Source organism: Bos javanicus, chromosome 2 (assembly GCF_032452875.1).
Source record: "Bos javanicus breed banteng chromosome 2, ARS-OSU_banteng_1.0, whole genome shotgun sequence".
Taxonomy (NCBI): domain Eukaryota; kingdom Metazoa; phylum Chordata; class Mammalia; order Artiodactyla; family Bovidae; genus Bos; species Bos javanicus.
The window spans coordinates 71,982,121-71,999,060 of NC_083869.1; the positions used below are offsets into that span (position 1 = coordinate 71,982,121).

At 38.7% G+C, this 16,940-nt stretch overlaps 1 protein-coding gene across 3 annotated transcripts in view; it reads left to right on the forward strand.

Moving 5' to 3' along the window:
- Window positions 1-16,940, forward strand: part of EPB41L5 (erythrocyte membrane protein band 4.1 like 5) — a 166,386-nt gene that overhangs the window by 143,883 nt on the left and 5,563 nt on the right. For 2 of the 3 annotated variants that reach the window (XM_061439882.1, XM_061439887.1), the window contains 4 exons: window positions 6,218-6,308; window positions 8,187-8,261; window positions 11,547-11,588; window positions 11,946-12,067. In XM_061439882.1, the coding sequence (XP_061295866.1) occupies window positions 6,218-6,308; window positions 8,187-8,261; window positions 11,547-11,588; window positions 11,946-12,067 (330 nt within the window). The remainder of the gene's footprint in view (window positions 1-6,217; window positions 6,309-8,186; window positions 8,262-11,546; window positions 11,589-11,945; window positions 12,068-16,940) is intronic. The other variant, XM_061439885.1, reaches the window with a different exon arrangement.

The following is a 16,940-nucleotide window of genomic DNA, read 5'->3' on the forward strand; positions in this document are numbered from 1 at the left end:
AGTGGAAACAGTGTCAGACTTTATTTTTGGGGGCTCCAAAATCACTGCAGATGGTGACTGCAGCCATGAAATTAAAAGACACTTACTCCTTGGAAGGAAAGTTATGACCAACCTTGATAGCATATTCAAAAGCAGAGACATTACTTTGCCAACAAAGGTCCGTCTAGTCAAGGCTATGATTTTTCCTGTGGTCATGTATGGATGTGAGAGTTGGACTGTGAAGAAAGCTGAGTGCTGAAAAATTCATGCTTTTGAACTGTGGTGTTGGAGAAGACTCTTGAGAGTCCCTTGGACTGCAAGGAGATCCAACCAGTCCATTCTGAAGATCAGCCCTGGGATTTCTTTGGAAGGAATGATGCTAAAGCTGAAACTCCAGTACTTTGGCCACCTCATGCGAAGAGTTGACTCATTGGAAAAGACTCTGATGCTGGGAGGGATTGGGGGCAGGAGGAAAAGGGGACAACAGAGGATCAGATGGCTGGATGGCATCACTGACTCAATGGACGTGAGTCTGGGTGAACTCCGGGAGTTGGTGATGGACAGGGAGGCCTGGTGTGCTGCGATTCATGGGGTCGCAAAGAGTCAGACACGACTGAGCGACTGAATTGAACTGAACTGATACTGTCTTCTGTAGTGGCTGTATCAGTTTACGTTCCCACCGACATTGGAAGATTTATTTATTTATTTTTGGTCTTGTTGGGGGTCTTCATTGCTGCACCTGGGCTCTCTCTAATTGCAGTGAGTGGGGGCTACTCTCTAGTTGTGGTGCACAGACTCCTCACTACATTGGCTTTTTTTGTTGTAGAGCATGGGCTCAGTAGTTGTGACTCTCAGACTCTAGAACATAGGCTCAATGGTTGTGGCACATGGGCTTTGTTGCTCTGTGGCATGTGGGATCTTCCTGGATCAGGGATCAAACTGGTGTTCCCTACATTTCAAGGCAGATTCCTAACCACTGGACCACCAGAGAAGCCCACGGTTTCTTCATTTTAACTGCCACAGTATATTCATTCTTTTACTAAAGGACAAATGCTTGTTACAAATTAACATTGTACATGTTCTTCCATATACACATATGTCGTAAGAATTTTTTCACCTGCTTTCTGTGTTTTGTAGCAGTCTAAACTACATAGGACTAATCTCTCTTTTTTTATTTTTTTGGTTTGGCCTCAGGATTCTTATTCATTGACTTACAATATTATATTTGTTTTAGGTGTACAATGTAATGATTAAATATTTTTATGGATTATATTCTATTTTTACATTTATTATAAATTATTGGTTATATTTATATTCTTGTAACTTATGTATTTTATACATAGTTCAGTTGCTCAGTCATGTCCAAATCTGCAACCCCATGGACCACAGCACACCAGGCCTCCTGTCCATCACCAACTCCCAGAGTTTACCCAAACTCATGTCCATTGAGTTGGTGGTGCCATCCAACGATCTCATCCTCTGTTGTCTCTTTCTCCTCCTGCCTTCAACCTTTCCCAGCATCAGGGTCTTTTCAAATGAGTCAGCTCTTCCCATCAGGTGCCCAAAGTATTGGAGTTTCAGCTTCAACATCAGTCCTTCCAGTGAATACCCAGGACTGATCTCCTTTAGGATGGACTGGTTGGATCTCCTTGCAGTCCAAGGGACTCTCAAGAGTCTTCTCCAGCACTGCAGTTCAAAAGCATCAATTCTTTGGCACTCAGCTTTCTTTATAGCCCAACTCTCACATCCATACATGACTACTGGAAAAACCATAGCCTTGACTAGATGGACCTTTGTTGGCAAAGTAGTGTCTCTGCTTTTTAATATGCTGTCTAGGTTGGTCATAACTTTCCTTCCAAAGAGTAAGCGTCTTTTATACATAGTAGTTTCTGCTTATTGATTTCCTAGCACTATCCACCCCCTCCTCACTTAGCTCATTTCACTGGTAACCTCTAGTTCTCTATATCTGCAAATTTGTTTCTGACTTACTTCACTTATATATTCGTTTATTTTTTTAGATTTCACATGTAAGTGATAAAATACAGTATTAGTCTTTCTCTGACTTATTTCACTAAATGTAATACCCTCTAGGTGCATCCATGTTGTTGCAAATTTTCATTCTTTTTATAGCTGAGTAATATTCCATTACATATATACACACCACATTTTCTTTATCCATTCATCTTGATGAACACTTAGGTCCCTTCTATATCTTAGTTATTGTAAATAACCCTGCTATAAACACTGGGGGGGGGGCACATATCTTGTTAAATTAGTGTGTTTTTCCTTCAGATATACACTCAGAATTGCTGGATCATGTAGTAGTTCCATTTTGGGTTTTTTTTGAGGAGCTGCCATACTGTTTTCCATAGTGGCTGCAACAACTTCCATTCCCACCAACAGGGAATTTCCACCAACAGGGAATTCCACATCCCTGTCAGCGTTTGTTCTTTATGTTCTTTTTGGTGATAGCCATGCTGACAGGTGTGTGGTGACGTCTCATTGTGGTTTTGATTTGCATTTCCCTAATGAGCAGTGATGTTGAGCATCTTTTCATGTACCTGTTGTCTATTTGTATATATCTTATTTGGAAAAATGTCTGTCACATCCTATGCCCACTCCCCCCCCAACCACTCACTTTTAATTGGTTTATTTATTTTTATTAAATATTGAGATGTTTGAACCATTTATGTGTTTTGAGTATTAACCCCATATTGGTCATATCATTTGTAGATATTTTTTTCATTCTGTTATCTTCATTTTGTCAGTGGTTTCCTTTGCACTACAAAAGCTTTTAAGTTTAATTATATCTCATTGTTTATATTGTTGCTTTTGTTTCCTTTGCTTTGAGACAGATCCAAAAAAAATATTGGTATATTTTATGTCAAAGAGCATTCTGCTTGTATTTTCTACTAGTTTTATGGTTTCTGGTCTTACCTTTATTTTTTAAATCTGTTTTGGGTTTATTTTTGTATATGGCATGAGATGTTCTAATTTCATTTTTACATGCAGCTGTCCAGGTTTCCAGCTGTTGTTATTGAAAAGACTGTCTCTTCCCTACTGTATGTTCTTGCTTCCTTTATTTTGGCTTAATTGACCAAAAGTGCATGGCTTTATTTCTGGGCTCTCTATTCTGTTCCATTGATCTATGTGTCTGTTTTTATGCCAATACTATACTATTTTGATTACTGTAGCTTTATGGTATAGCTTGAAGTCAGGGAGTGTGATTCCTCTAGCTGTATTCTTTTTTTCTTGATTACTTTGGCGATTTGGAGTCCTTCATATAAATTTCCATATAAATTTTATGCCCCAACCACTAATGCCAAAGAAGCTGAAGTTGAACAGTTCTGTGAAGACGTACAAGAGCTTCTAGAACTAAAACCAAAAAAAGATGTTCTTTTGATCATAGGGGAATGGAATGCAAAAGTAGGAAGTCAAGAGATTCCTGGAGTAACAGGCAAGTTTGGCCATGGAGTACAAAATGAAGCAGGGTAAAGACAAACAGTTTTGCAAAGTGAACACACTGGTCATAGCAAACACTCTCTTCCAACATCACAAGAGATGCCTGTACACATGGACATCACCAGATGGTCAATACTGAAATCAGATTGATCATATTCTTTGCAGCTGAAGATGGAGAAGCACTATACAGTCAGCAAAAACAAGACTGGGAGCTGACTGTGGCTCAGATCATGAAATCCTTATTGGAAAATTCAGACTTAAATTGAAGAAAGTAGGGAAAACCACTAGACCATGCAGGTATGACCTAAATCAAATCCCTTATGATTATACTGTGGAAGAGACAGATAGATTAAAGGGATTAGATCTGACAGAGTGCCTGATGAACTATGGATGGAGGTTCGTAAGATTGTACAGAAGGCAGTCATCAAAACTATCCCCAAGAAGAAGAAATGCAAAAAGGTAGTCTGAGGAGGCCTTACAAATAGCTAAGAAAAGAAGAGAAGCAAAAGGCAAAGGAGAAAATGAAAGATAAACCCATTTGAATGCAGAGTTCCAAAGAACAGCAAGGAGAGATAAGAAAGCCTTCATCAGTGATCAATGCAAAAAAAATAGAGGAAAACAATAAAATGGAAAAGAGTAGAGATCTCTTCAAGAAAATTATAGATACCAAGGGAACATTTTATGCAAAGATGGGCACAATAAAGGACAGAAACGGTATGGGCATAACAGAAGCAGAAGATATTAAGAAGAGGTGATAAGAATATACAGAAGAACTATACAAAAAAGATCTTAATGACCCAGATAAACACAGTGGTATGATCACTCACCTAGAGCCAGACATCCTGGAGTGCAAAGTCAAGTGGACGTTAGGAAACATGACTGTGAACAAAGCTAGTGGAGGTGATGGAATTCCAGCTGATGTATTTCAAATCCTAGAATATAATGCTGTATAAGTGCTGCACTCAATATGCCAGCAGATTTGGAAAACTCAGCAGTGGCCACAGGACTGGAAAAGGTCAGGTTTCATTCCAATCCCAAAGGCAATGCCAAAGAATGTTCAAACTACCACACAGTTGCACTAATTTCACATTCTTGCAAAGTAGTGCTCAAAATTCTCCAAGCTAGGCTTCAACAGTCCTGAACCAAGAATTTCCAGATATTCAAGCTGAATTTAGAAAAGGCAGAGGAACCAGATCCAATGCCAGTACCCATTGGATCATATAAAAAGCAAAAGAATTTCAGAAAAACATCTACTTCTGCTTCATTGACTATGCTAAAGCCTTTGACTGTGTGGATCACAACAAACTGTGGAAAATTCTTAAAGAGATGGGAATACCAGACCATCTTACCTACCTCCTAAGAAACCTGTATACAGATCAAGAAGCAGCAGAACCAGACATGAAACAATGGACTGATTTCAAATTGGGAAAGGAGTACGTCAAGGCTGTTTATTGTCACCCTGCTTATTTAACTTATATGCAGAGTGCATCATGCCTAATGCCAGACTGAATGAAGCAGAAACTGGAATCAAGATTACTGGGAGAAATACCAATAACCTCAGATATGCAGATGATACCACCTTTTTTAATGGCAGAAAACGAAAAGGAACTAAAAGAGCGTCTTGATGAAAGTGAAAGAGGAGAGTGAAAAAGCTGGCTTAAAACTCAACATTCAAAAAGCTAAGATCACATGAAGTCCCATCACTTCATGGCAGGTATATGGGGAAACAGTGGAAACAGTGAGAAGCTTTATTTTCTTGGGCTCCAAAATCACTGCAGATGGTGACTGCAGCCATGAAATTAAAAGATGCTTGCTTCTTGGAAGAAAAGCTATGACCAATGTAGACAGCATATTAAAAAGCAGAGATATTACTTTACTGACAAGTTCTGTATACTCAAAGCTATGGTTTTTCCAGTAGTCATGTGTGGATGTGAGAGTTGGACCATAAAGAAAGCTGAGTGCCGAAGAATTGATGCTTTTGAACTGTGGTGTTCGAGAAGACTCTTGAGAGTCCCTAGGACTGCAAGGAGATCTAATCAGTCCATCCTAAAAGAGATCAGTCCTGAATATTCATTGGAAAGACTGATGCTGAAGCTGAAGTCACCTGATGAAAACTGACTCATTAGAAAAGACCCTGATTCTGAGAAAGATTGAAGGCAGGAGGAGAAGGGGATGAAAGAGGACGAGATGGTTGGATGGCATCACTGACTTGATGGACCTTAGTTTGAGCAAACTCAGAGAGATGGTGAAGAACAGGGAAGACTGGCATAGTGCTACAGGCCATGGGGTTGCAAAGAGTCACACTGAGCAACTGAACAACAACAACAGTATTTCCATCTATATTTTAGGATTACTTGTCCTAGTTCTGTGAAAAGGCCTGATAGGCATTTTGATAGGAATTGCATTAAATCTGTAGATAGCTTTGGATAGTGTGGACATTTGCCAATATTAATTCTTCTAAGACATGAACATGGGATATCTTTCCATTTCTTTGCATCATCTTCAGATTCTTTCATCAGTTTTCAGAATATAGTTTTCAAAATAAGGGTCTTTTACCTCCTTGATTAGGTATTTATTCCTAGATATTTTATTATTATTAGTGCAATTTTAAATGGGATTGTTTTCTTGATATCTCTTTTTGATAGTTTGTGTGTTGAAAAGCAGGACTAATTTCTAATTGAAGAGTTCGTTTTTCTTCTTCCTGAGGAGGCTGCTTGTGACCCCTGTGTCACCTCTGTCAGTCCTCCATGATGTGAACATACCTTTCTCTTCCTAGTGCTGAATTAAATGAGAACACTGTGCCCGTCCGTGGAGACTCTCTGGCTCTGATGCAAACCACACCTGCAGAAAGTGGGTCTGCTCTAAAGGTAACAATCACTGCCACCTTTTAAGGTTTCTCCTCACATTCCGCTGAGTTGAACCTTGGTTATACAGGACATCTGGTGAGTTCTGATGGACACGAGAACTTAAGCTGTGAAAAAAGCACTGAACCTCACTTCTCTAGGGAGAATCCTATTATCAGATCCAAGAGTAGCTCAGGGTTTCTTCATTTTTGAGTTATTTGTTGTTATTTTGTTTTTTTAGATGATCTCTTATTTTTGGTTTTTGTATGCTGACTCTACTTCCCTAGTGTCTGAAACAGAACACTGCACATAGTAGGCAGCAAATAAGTATTGATTGATCAAAAGTAACATTCTGAAATTGTGTTGTGTTATAACCAGCTTATCTCAAATCCTACCTTTGTTGTATCCACTTGTCACACACCCATTGTTGTTTAGTTGCTAACTTGTGTCCCAGTCTTTTTGCAACTCCATGAACTCTCGCCCACCAGGCTCCTCTGTCGGTGGGATTTTTTAGGCAAGAAAACTGGAGTGGTTTCCCATTTCCTTCTCCAGGGGATCTTTCTGACCCAAGGATCAAAGCTGCATCTCCTGCATTGCAGGCGGATTCTTTACCACTGAGTCACCTGGGAAGCCCCACACACCCTTACCAGTTCAGAAATCATAGAAACCCAGTTCATTGCCCTGGGAATGTTTTAATTTGCAATTTAAACAAGAAGTTATTTTTGTAAATGAACAGTTCCCATTTGTTCTTGTATTGCATAAGCACATTTATCATAGAAATCTACCTAATATTTTATAAAAAGAAAAAAATTAGCAATTACCTGTATTCCCACTAGTCAAAAAAACTTTGGTGTTTTAAAAAAGGAACCTAAAATATTTTCAATCTGGAGATTCCTTTCTGCTAATTAAAATCCTAAAATGATATATTGACATATTTGATCATTGAAATCATTAGGTGGAACCTCAGATGTGTTTTAGAACAGAGAAGGACATTTGTCCCCCAAATTTATTGCATATTGTGTACCAGGATAGCATGCTAGGCTTTGAAAATTAAAAAATGACTGAAACATGGCCTCTTCTTTCAAACTGCTTTATAGTACACTTGGAGAGAGGATTTTAATATGTTGTGGTAGAGATATGCACAGGCTCTTTCAGGGCTCACCAGGTCACACAGGGTAAGGAGTGGGATAGGAGGAGGGAGCTATGAGAAGGGAGAGGACAGTTACTTCATATGTGGGATTAAAATTCAGTTAACACTCAACTGGCGATGTACCATGGCCTGAGGACAGACAGACAGAAATGTATAAATAAAGGGTACACCTTGGGTACTTACTGCTCTTATTTCCAGACTGGAGTTTCATCTTTTATCCTTTTAACATTCTTCCTATGCATCCCCCCAACACATACACACACATTGCTGTACAGAACTCTGTATAAGGTGCTTCAAATATTGATTAGACAAAAATATCAGTGTTTATGGGGGAAATTTGCATTATACTCCTTTGTGAACATTAGAGCACCCACACGTGTGAATAAAGAAGCACTGGGAGTTCAGGCCTCTCCTAACTTGCTGGCTCCTTGCTGGCTGAACCTTTTACCTCTGTTCTCTAGTTCAAGAGCTGAGAGCCAGGACAGTCCTAAACCCTACCAAGTCTTGTCTTACCAGAAGGAATAACTGTATGAAAATTCACAAAACCCTTGAGTGTTTTAAAGTTCTGACTATAGGCTAGGTTCTCTCCAACACATGTGAAATCACTGATAACTATGGCTCCTGAATGTCCCCATTTGTTTCAAGATTAACACCAACCAGGCATGGGTCCAAATTATACACTGCAAGGATATGGAAAAAACTGTTTGGTGATTAATGGGTCATTTGACATCTGTGTATCTTGTCTTCCACAGGATGCTACAGATGAACTGGATGCCTTGCTGTTGTCTCTAACTGAGAATCTCCTTGACCACACAACCATACCTCAGGTAAAGATGCTTTAAAACAGGAAGATGGAAAGGTATTTCTGTTTGAAATTGTCCCTGCTAGATTCCAATTTTTACCTTGTCTATAATTTAGTAAGACTTTTCATTTCATGAATTTATATTTCAGTAACCACGTAGCATTGCTTTTCTATACTAAGTTCTGCCAACTTGAATCTGTGTGTCATTACATAACCATATGTTAACTATGAACCTATTTATAACTAAACTGAAAGTCCCTCAGTTGTGTCTGACTCTTAGCAACCCCATGGACTGTAACCTGCCAGGCTCCTCTATCCATGGAATTCTCCAGGCAAGAATACTGGAATAGGTAGCCATTCCCTTCTCCAGGGGATCTTCCCAACCCAGGGATTGAACCCAGGTCTCCCACATTGCAGGTGGATTCTTTACCATCTGAGCCACTAGTGAAGCCCAAGAATACTGAAGTGGGTAGCCTATCCCTCCTCCAGGGGATCCTGCCAACCCAGGGGTTAAACTGGGGTTTCCTACATTACAGAAGGGTTCTTTACCAGCCGAGCTACCAGGGAAACTCTTTTTGTAACATCATCCTATTAAACAGCATGAGAGGAACATGTGAGGGTAAACCAGCTTCTAAAGAGTTCAGACAATAAAGAATTTTAATTTAAAAATAAAACACTTACAGAAAGATGGAATCATAAGAATGGTTGACATTAAACACATTGCTCTTTATTTGAGTTTGGGAGATACTGTGTTAAGTACTGTGTGTGCATGCTAAGTCATGTCCAACTGTGAGCATGGTACAAATAAAACACAGTCCCTTCCCTCCAGAGACATGGAGACTAGTTGGGATGGAAGGTACGCAGAAGCCTCATTTAGTACTTAATGACTCATGTACTGGGACTGCTGTGACATCACCTGAAGGCTTGGGAGTTCAGGTGGTACTCAAGTGTGTGTGTGCATCACTGGAGAGCGTAAGAAAGCACAGACCACTGGTCTCCACCCTTGGAGTTTCTGACATGGTATGTGTGGGGTGGAGCCTGAGAAGCTGCATTTCTGACCATTCCCGGGGGTTCAGATGTGGGCCAGGAACCACCAGCTGATATCAGTAAACACAGAGACTTTACCAGATGCACAAACAGAAAATACAAGGGATGTTGGCGCTATCGGGCCACAATAATCCTTTAACCAGATAAAAGAGGTAACTTCTAAGACTAATGAAAAAATAGCCTGAAGCTGAAGAAGGAATCCTTGGGGCCCAGCTCAGAACACTTACTGTGTGTCTATGCTTTCTCGCAGGTGGGTGGGTGATAGAGTGATGAAAATGAATTTCATTAAAAGCATTTTCTATCACTAGTATATTTTTACTTACCTGCAAATTTAAATGTTCTATTTTAAATAAAAATGTTGAATATGATACATTTTAGATTCTGCATATAAGCTTTCCTACTAATTTATAGTTATTAGAACTGTAATACTCGTCTAATAAATTGAGCTTTCTAAGTGATTTTGATATGTGATGAGGCCAGTCCAGCACCATTATGCTGATATTTTGCTGTTTTTGATTGTTAGTTCTTTCAGATGGTTTTTGGAATAACTTTGTCAAGTTTCACTCCCTTGAAAGCCTTTGAAGTTTTAATTGTGATTGTATTAAATCCATAAATTAACTTGAGGAAAGAACTGATATATTTGTGATTATCTTCTTGGCCAAGAGTATAATGTTTTTCTCATCCAAGATTTCCTGTTTCTCCTAAAAGTTATGTAGTTATAGTCTCCCCAATATAAATTTTTTGTTTTCCTATTTTTGTTATTTCCAGACCCTTAATGGTTTTTTTGCTAGTAAGATTTTTTACCCATTAAAGAATTTAGGACTTAACAGAGAATAGTCTGAAATGTCCTCTGCAAGTCTTCTCTGTTCTATGTTAGGTTAAATCCTAAATGCTTAATAGTTTTGTTGATGTTGTGAATGGTATTTAATTTTTTACTATTGAATTCGTAAGTTGATTTTGTGTTCAGGAAACTTGCTGACGCTGATTCTCTCAAATATTCTATCAGTTTCTGGGGTGTGTTTAGTATCTCTGTCTGCAATTATTGGTTAATCCATTTCTTAACCTATTGTTGGATCTTTCAATTTTGTGTATATTTTGAAGATAGATGCATGTTTGTTGATTGTAATTATACTTTCTTGAGCTCCTTTTGACACTTTAAAGTGTCCTTCTTTGCCCCTTTTTTCCTCTCTTCATTTCTCTTTTGATTGATAAAAATTTGATAATGTAACTGTAAGTTTGAATTGCCTTAAATAGAATTTTCTATTAATTTATTTTCAGTTATTTTGGATCTGTTTGTTTTAAGTGGACCTGTTGTGAACAGCATTTTGTTGGATCTTGTTTTTTATTTAGATCTTATTCGAAAGTCTGTATGTTTTGATTGAGTTTAAATCCACTTATATTTACTGTAATTATTGTTAATATAGGACGTCTTTCTGCCAAACCATTTTTTGTTTACTTTTACTGTACTGCTTTTCTCTCTGTTTTATTTTCTATGGTTAAAAGTTCATTTCTTAATATTGGTGGGAAAGTTATATTTTATATATTTTAAAAGTATTTATTTTTTATTAATTTGGCTGTGCCTTGTCTTAGTTGTGGCGTGTGGGATCTAGTTTCCTGACCAGGGATAGAACCTGGGTCCCTTGCATTGGAAGCATGGAGTCTTAGCCACTGGACCACCAAGGGAAGTCCCTTTATTTTGTATTTTTATTCTTTTGGTAGTTACCTAGATTACTAAGACCTGGACTTATATTAATTTTTTCTTATCAGAAAAAATCACCAGTGCAAGGGCTAGTCTGAGTTTCCATGAACAGGGAGAGTTGGGAGTTCATTAGATGACTGTTATACACATAAAAGTGAGATCTAGAAAATCAAACATTAAAAAGACTGTAACAAAGGCCCTATGAGTCAGTAGTAGTGTGGGTGTTTTTATTCTGTTTGCTGCATGCATAATTAGAAAATGAACTGTATAGAGACAGATTTTTTTTCTGTGTACTTTCTTTTTTTGCTGTTCCATTTGAATTAGTCACAGTCCCCTGTTCAAGAAGGCTGTGATTATTTGTAATGAACTGAAATGAAATTTCAGAAAATAAATGTTAAATTGAACGCTGGGGATTGGGGAAATCCCTAGTGAATGACCTGAAAGTAGTAGTAGCATTCAGATTCCACCCCCCACCCATGCATTTGATCGCAGAAGAAAGCATTATAATTATAAAAATTCAGTCTTCCCTAAAAATAAATACATGTCTATATAAATTTTTTTCAGGTATCTTCAACATCAGTGATCATGCCCCGTTGGATTGTGCCAGTAAGTTAATGATATTTAGAATTTTTCTTTCTGTTCCCCTTACAGAATGAGGCCTGAAGGAGTACCAGGTTCTTACTTTTCTTTGAAAACCTGGGGTCATCATCAAACTTCTTTTAATTAAAGTTACCGGCTTCAAACTAGTGATTTAACTTTTCTGTTCGTAAATGTGTAAGAGTGGTAATAAAAATAAAAATCTGATGTGAAGGATGGTAAAAGGAAACCAAAAAAAAAAGCAACTGTGACCATAAACATCCTCCCCATTACCATAATTATTGGAGAAGATGGCTTGGAGCTGAAGTGCTGGTTGTCAGGGAGGTGTGATCACCTCCTCTCAGACGTGTTGTATGTCTTTCTCAGCAGAGCACTGTCCTTCCTAATGGGCTTGCAGGAAATGGGTTTTCCCTGACTGGGAAGGAAGGGCTGGGCAGCAGAGAGCTCATCTCTCCCCCAGCGCCATTCTTGGTGGACGCCGTGACCAGGTGAGGAATTATTTCTCAGTAGCACTTCTTAGGCATCTGTTAGGAGGAAAGAAATAATAAAATTATTGTATTTAAAGCAATAATGTCCATTCTTTACCTGAACTTAATTGAAACTGAATAAATCTCTTCCTCTGTTAATTAGAGTAGTGTTTTTTCTTTTTTCTTGTCAGTAGCAATTTTCTACAAAATTATGAAGTAGACCTTATTTTTTTTAATTGGAAGTCTTTGTTAGATAAAGATGTTAAAAGGGCTATCTTTAAAATTTTATATTTCTTTGAAAATTGATTTATGTCTTTTCCTATCATGCTTTACTGTTAGGTTGTCCATCAATACAGAGGAAGAGGTGCAGATAAGGGTAGGGCAGGGGATTCCCAAGGTGAGGGCTCTGGTGTAGCTTTCACTGAAGCCTGCTTGTTGCAAGCTCATTCTAGCATATTGCTTGCCACAAACAGAAACTGAACTCAGAGAGCTTTTATTCAGCACGTAATTCTTCAGCTTTTGTTAGGACCAAGAGTGTGCCTGTTTTGCAAAAGATTTTGCCTTTATTTCTTACCTCTGACTTTTTCATGGGTGTGTTTGCTGTTTCTCACATCTTCCTGGTGTTGAGAATACAGATCAGTTGTAGTAGATGCTTTAGAGAAAAAAAAAAATTTCTCAGAATAAAAGAAAAGTTACTAGAGATGGTTAACTTGAGAGAAATTCATAGTTCATTTTAAAATTGTTGTCTTACCTCTGTAGTCTTTAATATAATTGTTTACTCAACAAATACTGATTGAATATTAGGTACCAGGCATTACTTCTAACTGGCATTGAAGAGAGCTGTGAACAGGATGGATGTGGGACCTGTTTCCCTAAACATTTGTATGACTAGTAGTACCCACTGTTAAAGTAGAGATTACCTGCAGAGAGCCAGGTAATAATTCTCTGTAATTGAGTTTACACAGTAAAATGTGAGTGCTTATAGATTTCCAGATGTTAAGTCACAGATAACATCAGGGCTTGTCTCCATTCCTTCCCAAAGCAAATAATCATAAAGGAATTAGATTAAAAGTAACAGATAGTACACCTGAAGCTAGTATAATATGTTAGGATCTTAATGAGGAAAACATGACAGTAAATCAGTGAAACACTAGAGTCCAGAAGCAAACCCACACAAATACAGTTCCCTGATTTATGAAAAATGATGGTGCAGTGCTGAAGGGAAAGAGTGGTCTCTCAGTCAGTCAGCCTGACAAGTTAAATATCCTTGTGGGAAAAAATTAATCTTGACCGAGCCTCATACTGCACACCAAAATCTATTGTAAGTGCACTGAAAATCTGAAATGTCCATAAATAAAGGTTTTAGCAAAAAAATATAAGTACACATCCTTGTGGCCTTGAAATAAGCAAAGATTTTTTAAACAAGTCATAAAATGCTGTACTCATTCAGGAAAAAATTGACAACTTGGATTGTATCAAAAAAGCTTCTATTTATCAACAGATACAATTTCAAGCACTCAAAAAAGAAGCCACACAGTAGAGAAGACAGCTGCCCCTTCCCCCTCTCTCTGACTCTGTCTCTCTCACAAAGGACTGATCCAGAATATATAAAGAGCTCTTGTGAATCAACGAGAAAAATGCAGCTCAATAGAAAAATTGGCAAAAGAGTTGAAAAGCAGTTCACAAGAAGGATATCCAGATGGCCAATAAACCATTAGATGATGTACATCTTGACAAGTCATTGAGAAATACAAATTCAAGCCACTGTGATACCACTCCATACATGTAAAATGGCTCAAGTGAAAGAGACACATAGTACCAAGTAGAGATGAAGTCATAGGGCAACAGAAACTCTAAATTTAAATAACTATGTTGCACATAGATTTGACAGTATCTACGAAAGCTGAAAATACTCTTACGTGCATACTCAATAGAAATACAAATATACACCCATTAAAGGTATGTACAAAAATGTTTATAGCAACTGTATTCACCATAGTCAAAATTGAAAACTTAAAAAAAAAAACAACCCATTAGCAGTCAACTAGATAAATACTAGACTAGAGCAATGAAAACTAACGAACCAACTGTGGCAGAGAATCACTGGTGAGTTGCTTATACTGAGTTATATTAAGTGTTTATTGCTGTGTAACAGATTACCACGCATTTAGCAGCTTAAAACAGCACAGGTTTCTGTAACCTCATCCCTGTGGGTCAGGAGTCTGGATACAACTTAGCTGTGTCCTCTGCTGTAGAGACTCTTCCAGGTTCCAGTCGGGGAGTTGACCAGAGCTGGGCTCTCGGCTGAAGGATCAGGTGGAGGAGGCTCTGCTGACAGGATTCAGTTCCTGAGGGGCTGCAGGCCAAGGGCCTCCATTTTTAGCTGACTTGAAGCCAAAGGCTGCCCTCAGGACTTGCTGTGGAGCCTTTATTTCCGCAGAGCCAGCAAACCAGGCAGGCACTGGGACACTTGCCCGCCACCTGCGAGTCCCCATCTGTACTGTAATCCCAGGGCTGAGAACCGGTTACTTTTGCTCCAGTCTGTTGATTAAAGCAAATCACAGGGCCTGCAACGCTCAGGGGAGGAAGTCACATAAGAGTGCTGGGAAGTTTGGTCTTATAGTGTCTGTACCACAATAATGGTGAGCAAAGTCAAGTTCAGAAAGAGGCCCAGCTCTCGAGGAACCAAGCAATGATTCCTCTCAAGGTAGCTAGTTTCAGAGCCCTAGTGACATTCTGTTTCCTGATCTGTGTGCTGATGATACAGGTGTGGCTAGTGTGTGATGGTTCCTCATTCTACGAACTCCTGCTGCTTTGTGCACTTCAGCATGTGAATGTAATAATCAGTAACGTGTTTAAAAGAATGGTGCTGGTGTTGCATCTTGCACTATGTAAATCTTATTTTAAAGGCTTAAAACAGGAGAGGAGACAATGGCAGTGGAGAGAACGAATAAGTTTGGGGAGTAGTGAAATGACAGAGTAGTGGTAAATAGATGGACAGGAGAAAACTGAGATCTAAGCCTGAAATGGGGAGGGAACGGAAACTGGAAAAGTAAGAAGCACATTCTCACTGTAGCTCTGAGGAAAGTCTCAGGAGGTAGAGGGACCAAATATCATGAAGATGGTTCAGGCGGAGCTGAGAACCTGAGACTTGGTTGAAAACATCTAGACCCATTTAGAACTTCCCCTCCCCACACTGCTGACACTGCCCTGATTCTGGAGGCTCACCTCTGGAGGAGCTGAGCAGGCAAGGCCCTGGATTTGGGGACCCTGTTGGGAGGAAGGCCCTAAAGAGCTGAATACAGAGGTTAACTAAGTGCCTGCATGCCAAGGTATGAAACCCCCAACTGTCGTTCAGTTTTCAGCTTCCAGAATGCTGTGGGTCACATGTAAAAGTCTCAGATGAGAACTTACTTCAGAGGCTTATACTCTAGAAAACCTGACTGACTCAGAGAGACTGATACTTGTGGATCCCAGGAAATCTGCCTAATAACTCATCTTGGAAGCCTGTAGTTAATGGATTTTGTCCACACATACAGTTTCCAGACAGCATTCCAGTGCTTCATGCTCAAGTGTGAACAGACTGCTTCCCTCTTAAATATGAAGAGAGCCAAAGATTATCAGGTATGTGAGGAAAGACCAAATCAGTTCAGCTTGAAAAGGCAACAAGGAGGAAATAAAGGAATGTGAGTATCAAAAATTTTGTAAAATGATAGTGTGAGAAAGAAGATACTGTATTCATTCAACAATAGCAGGAGATTAAAAAACAAGAGGAACAGAAAAGAAGAAAGTATTCCCAGAAATTATTAACCAAGTTAAAAATAAGATCCAAAGAATGCATGGTAGATAAGATTCAGGAAATCTCCAAAAAAGTAGAATAAAAAGTTGGAAATTGGGACAGAAGAGAAAATTCGAGGACTGGTCTAGGAAGTCCAATATGTGAATCACTGGAGAGCCAGAAGAAAGAAAAGAGTAAATAAAAGTGACAAAAATATAAAAAAAAGGAATCAAGATTTTTCCAGAACATAAGTACTTGAGTTTTAGATTAAAGGAGCTCAGTGGGTATCCAGTAACACAATTAAAATAGATGACACCATGGAACATTATGAGATTTCAGAATATCAAATTTAAGAGAGGATGTAGGTCTTCAGAAAGGGCAGGAGAAGAGTACTTAAAAAGGACTGATAATCAGATGATAGCAGACTTTACTGAAGCTAGGAGATAATAAATAGAGCAGTGCTTGCAGAATCTGGAGAAGAATCGTTTCCACCTCGTATTTTATACCCAAACTATCAATGCAGCGTGAGATTGAAATGACATTTTCAGGAGTTCCCTGGTGGTTCAGTGGTTAGGCCTCAGTGCTTTCACTGCCGGGGCCTGAGTTCAGTCCCTGGTCAGGGAACTAAGCTTTCCCACATGCCACATGACATAGCCAAAAAAAAAAAAAAAAGAAGAAGAAATTTTAAAACATAGAATTCTTCTAAAATATATGCTTCTAAGGTGGCTTTTGTCAGGAAGCTACTTAACTGAAGGATGTGTTCCATCAAAGTAGAGTGATTATAATTCCTATACCCCAATACAAAATAAAAAGTTTAAAATTTGAAAATAAATAGAAGGTTTAAAAAAAAACCAGGATGACTATCCCAGAAAGAAACCATGGGACCCAGGAAGCAGGTGCAGGAATTTACCAGGAGGAAAGTGAAGCAAGCCTAGAAGGGATCCTGTGCAGATTTGAACAGGACGTAGCATTCCAGGAAGGATATTGCCAAGAGAAAATGACAAAACACAGAATTACCCACCCCTAAATTAAAGAAAAATTATATGAGAGCAGAACCATGGTGTGTTTGCAAGGTTAAGGATAAATTGTTAGAAACTAAGTATTGGACACTGAGCA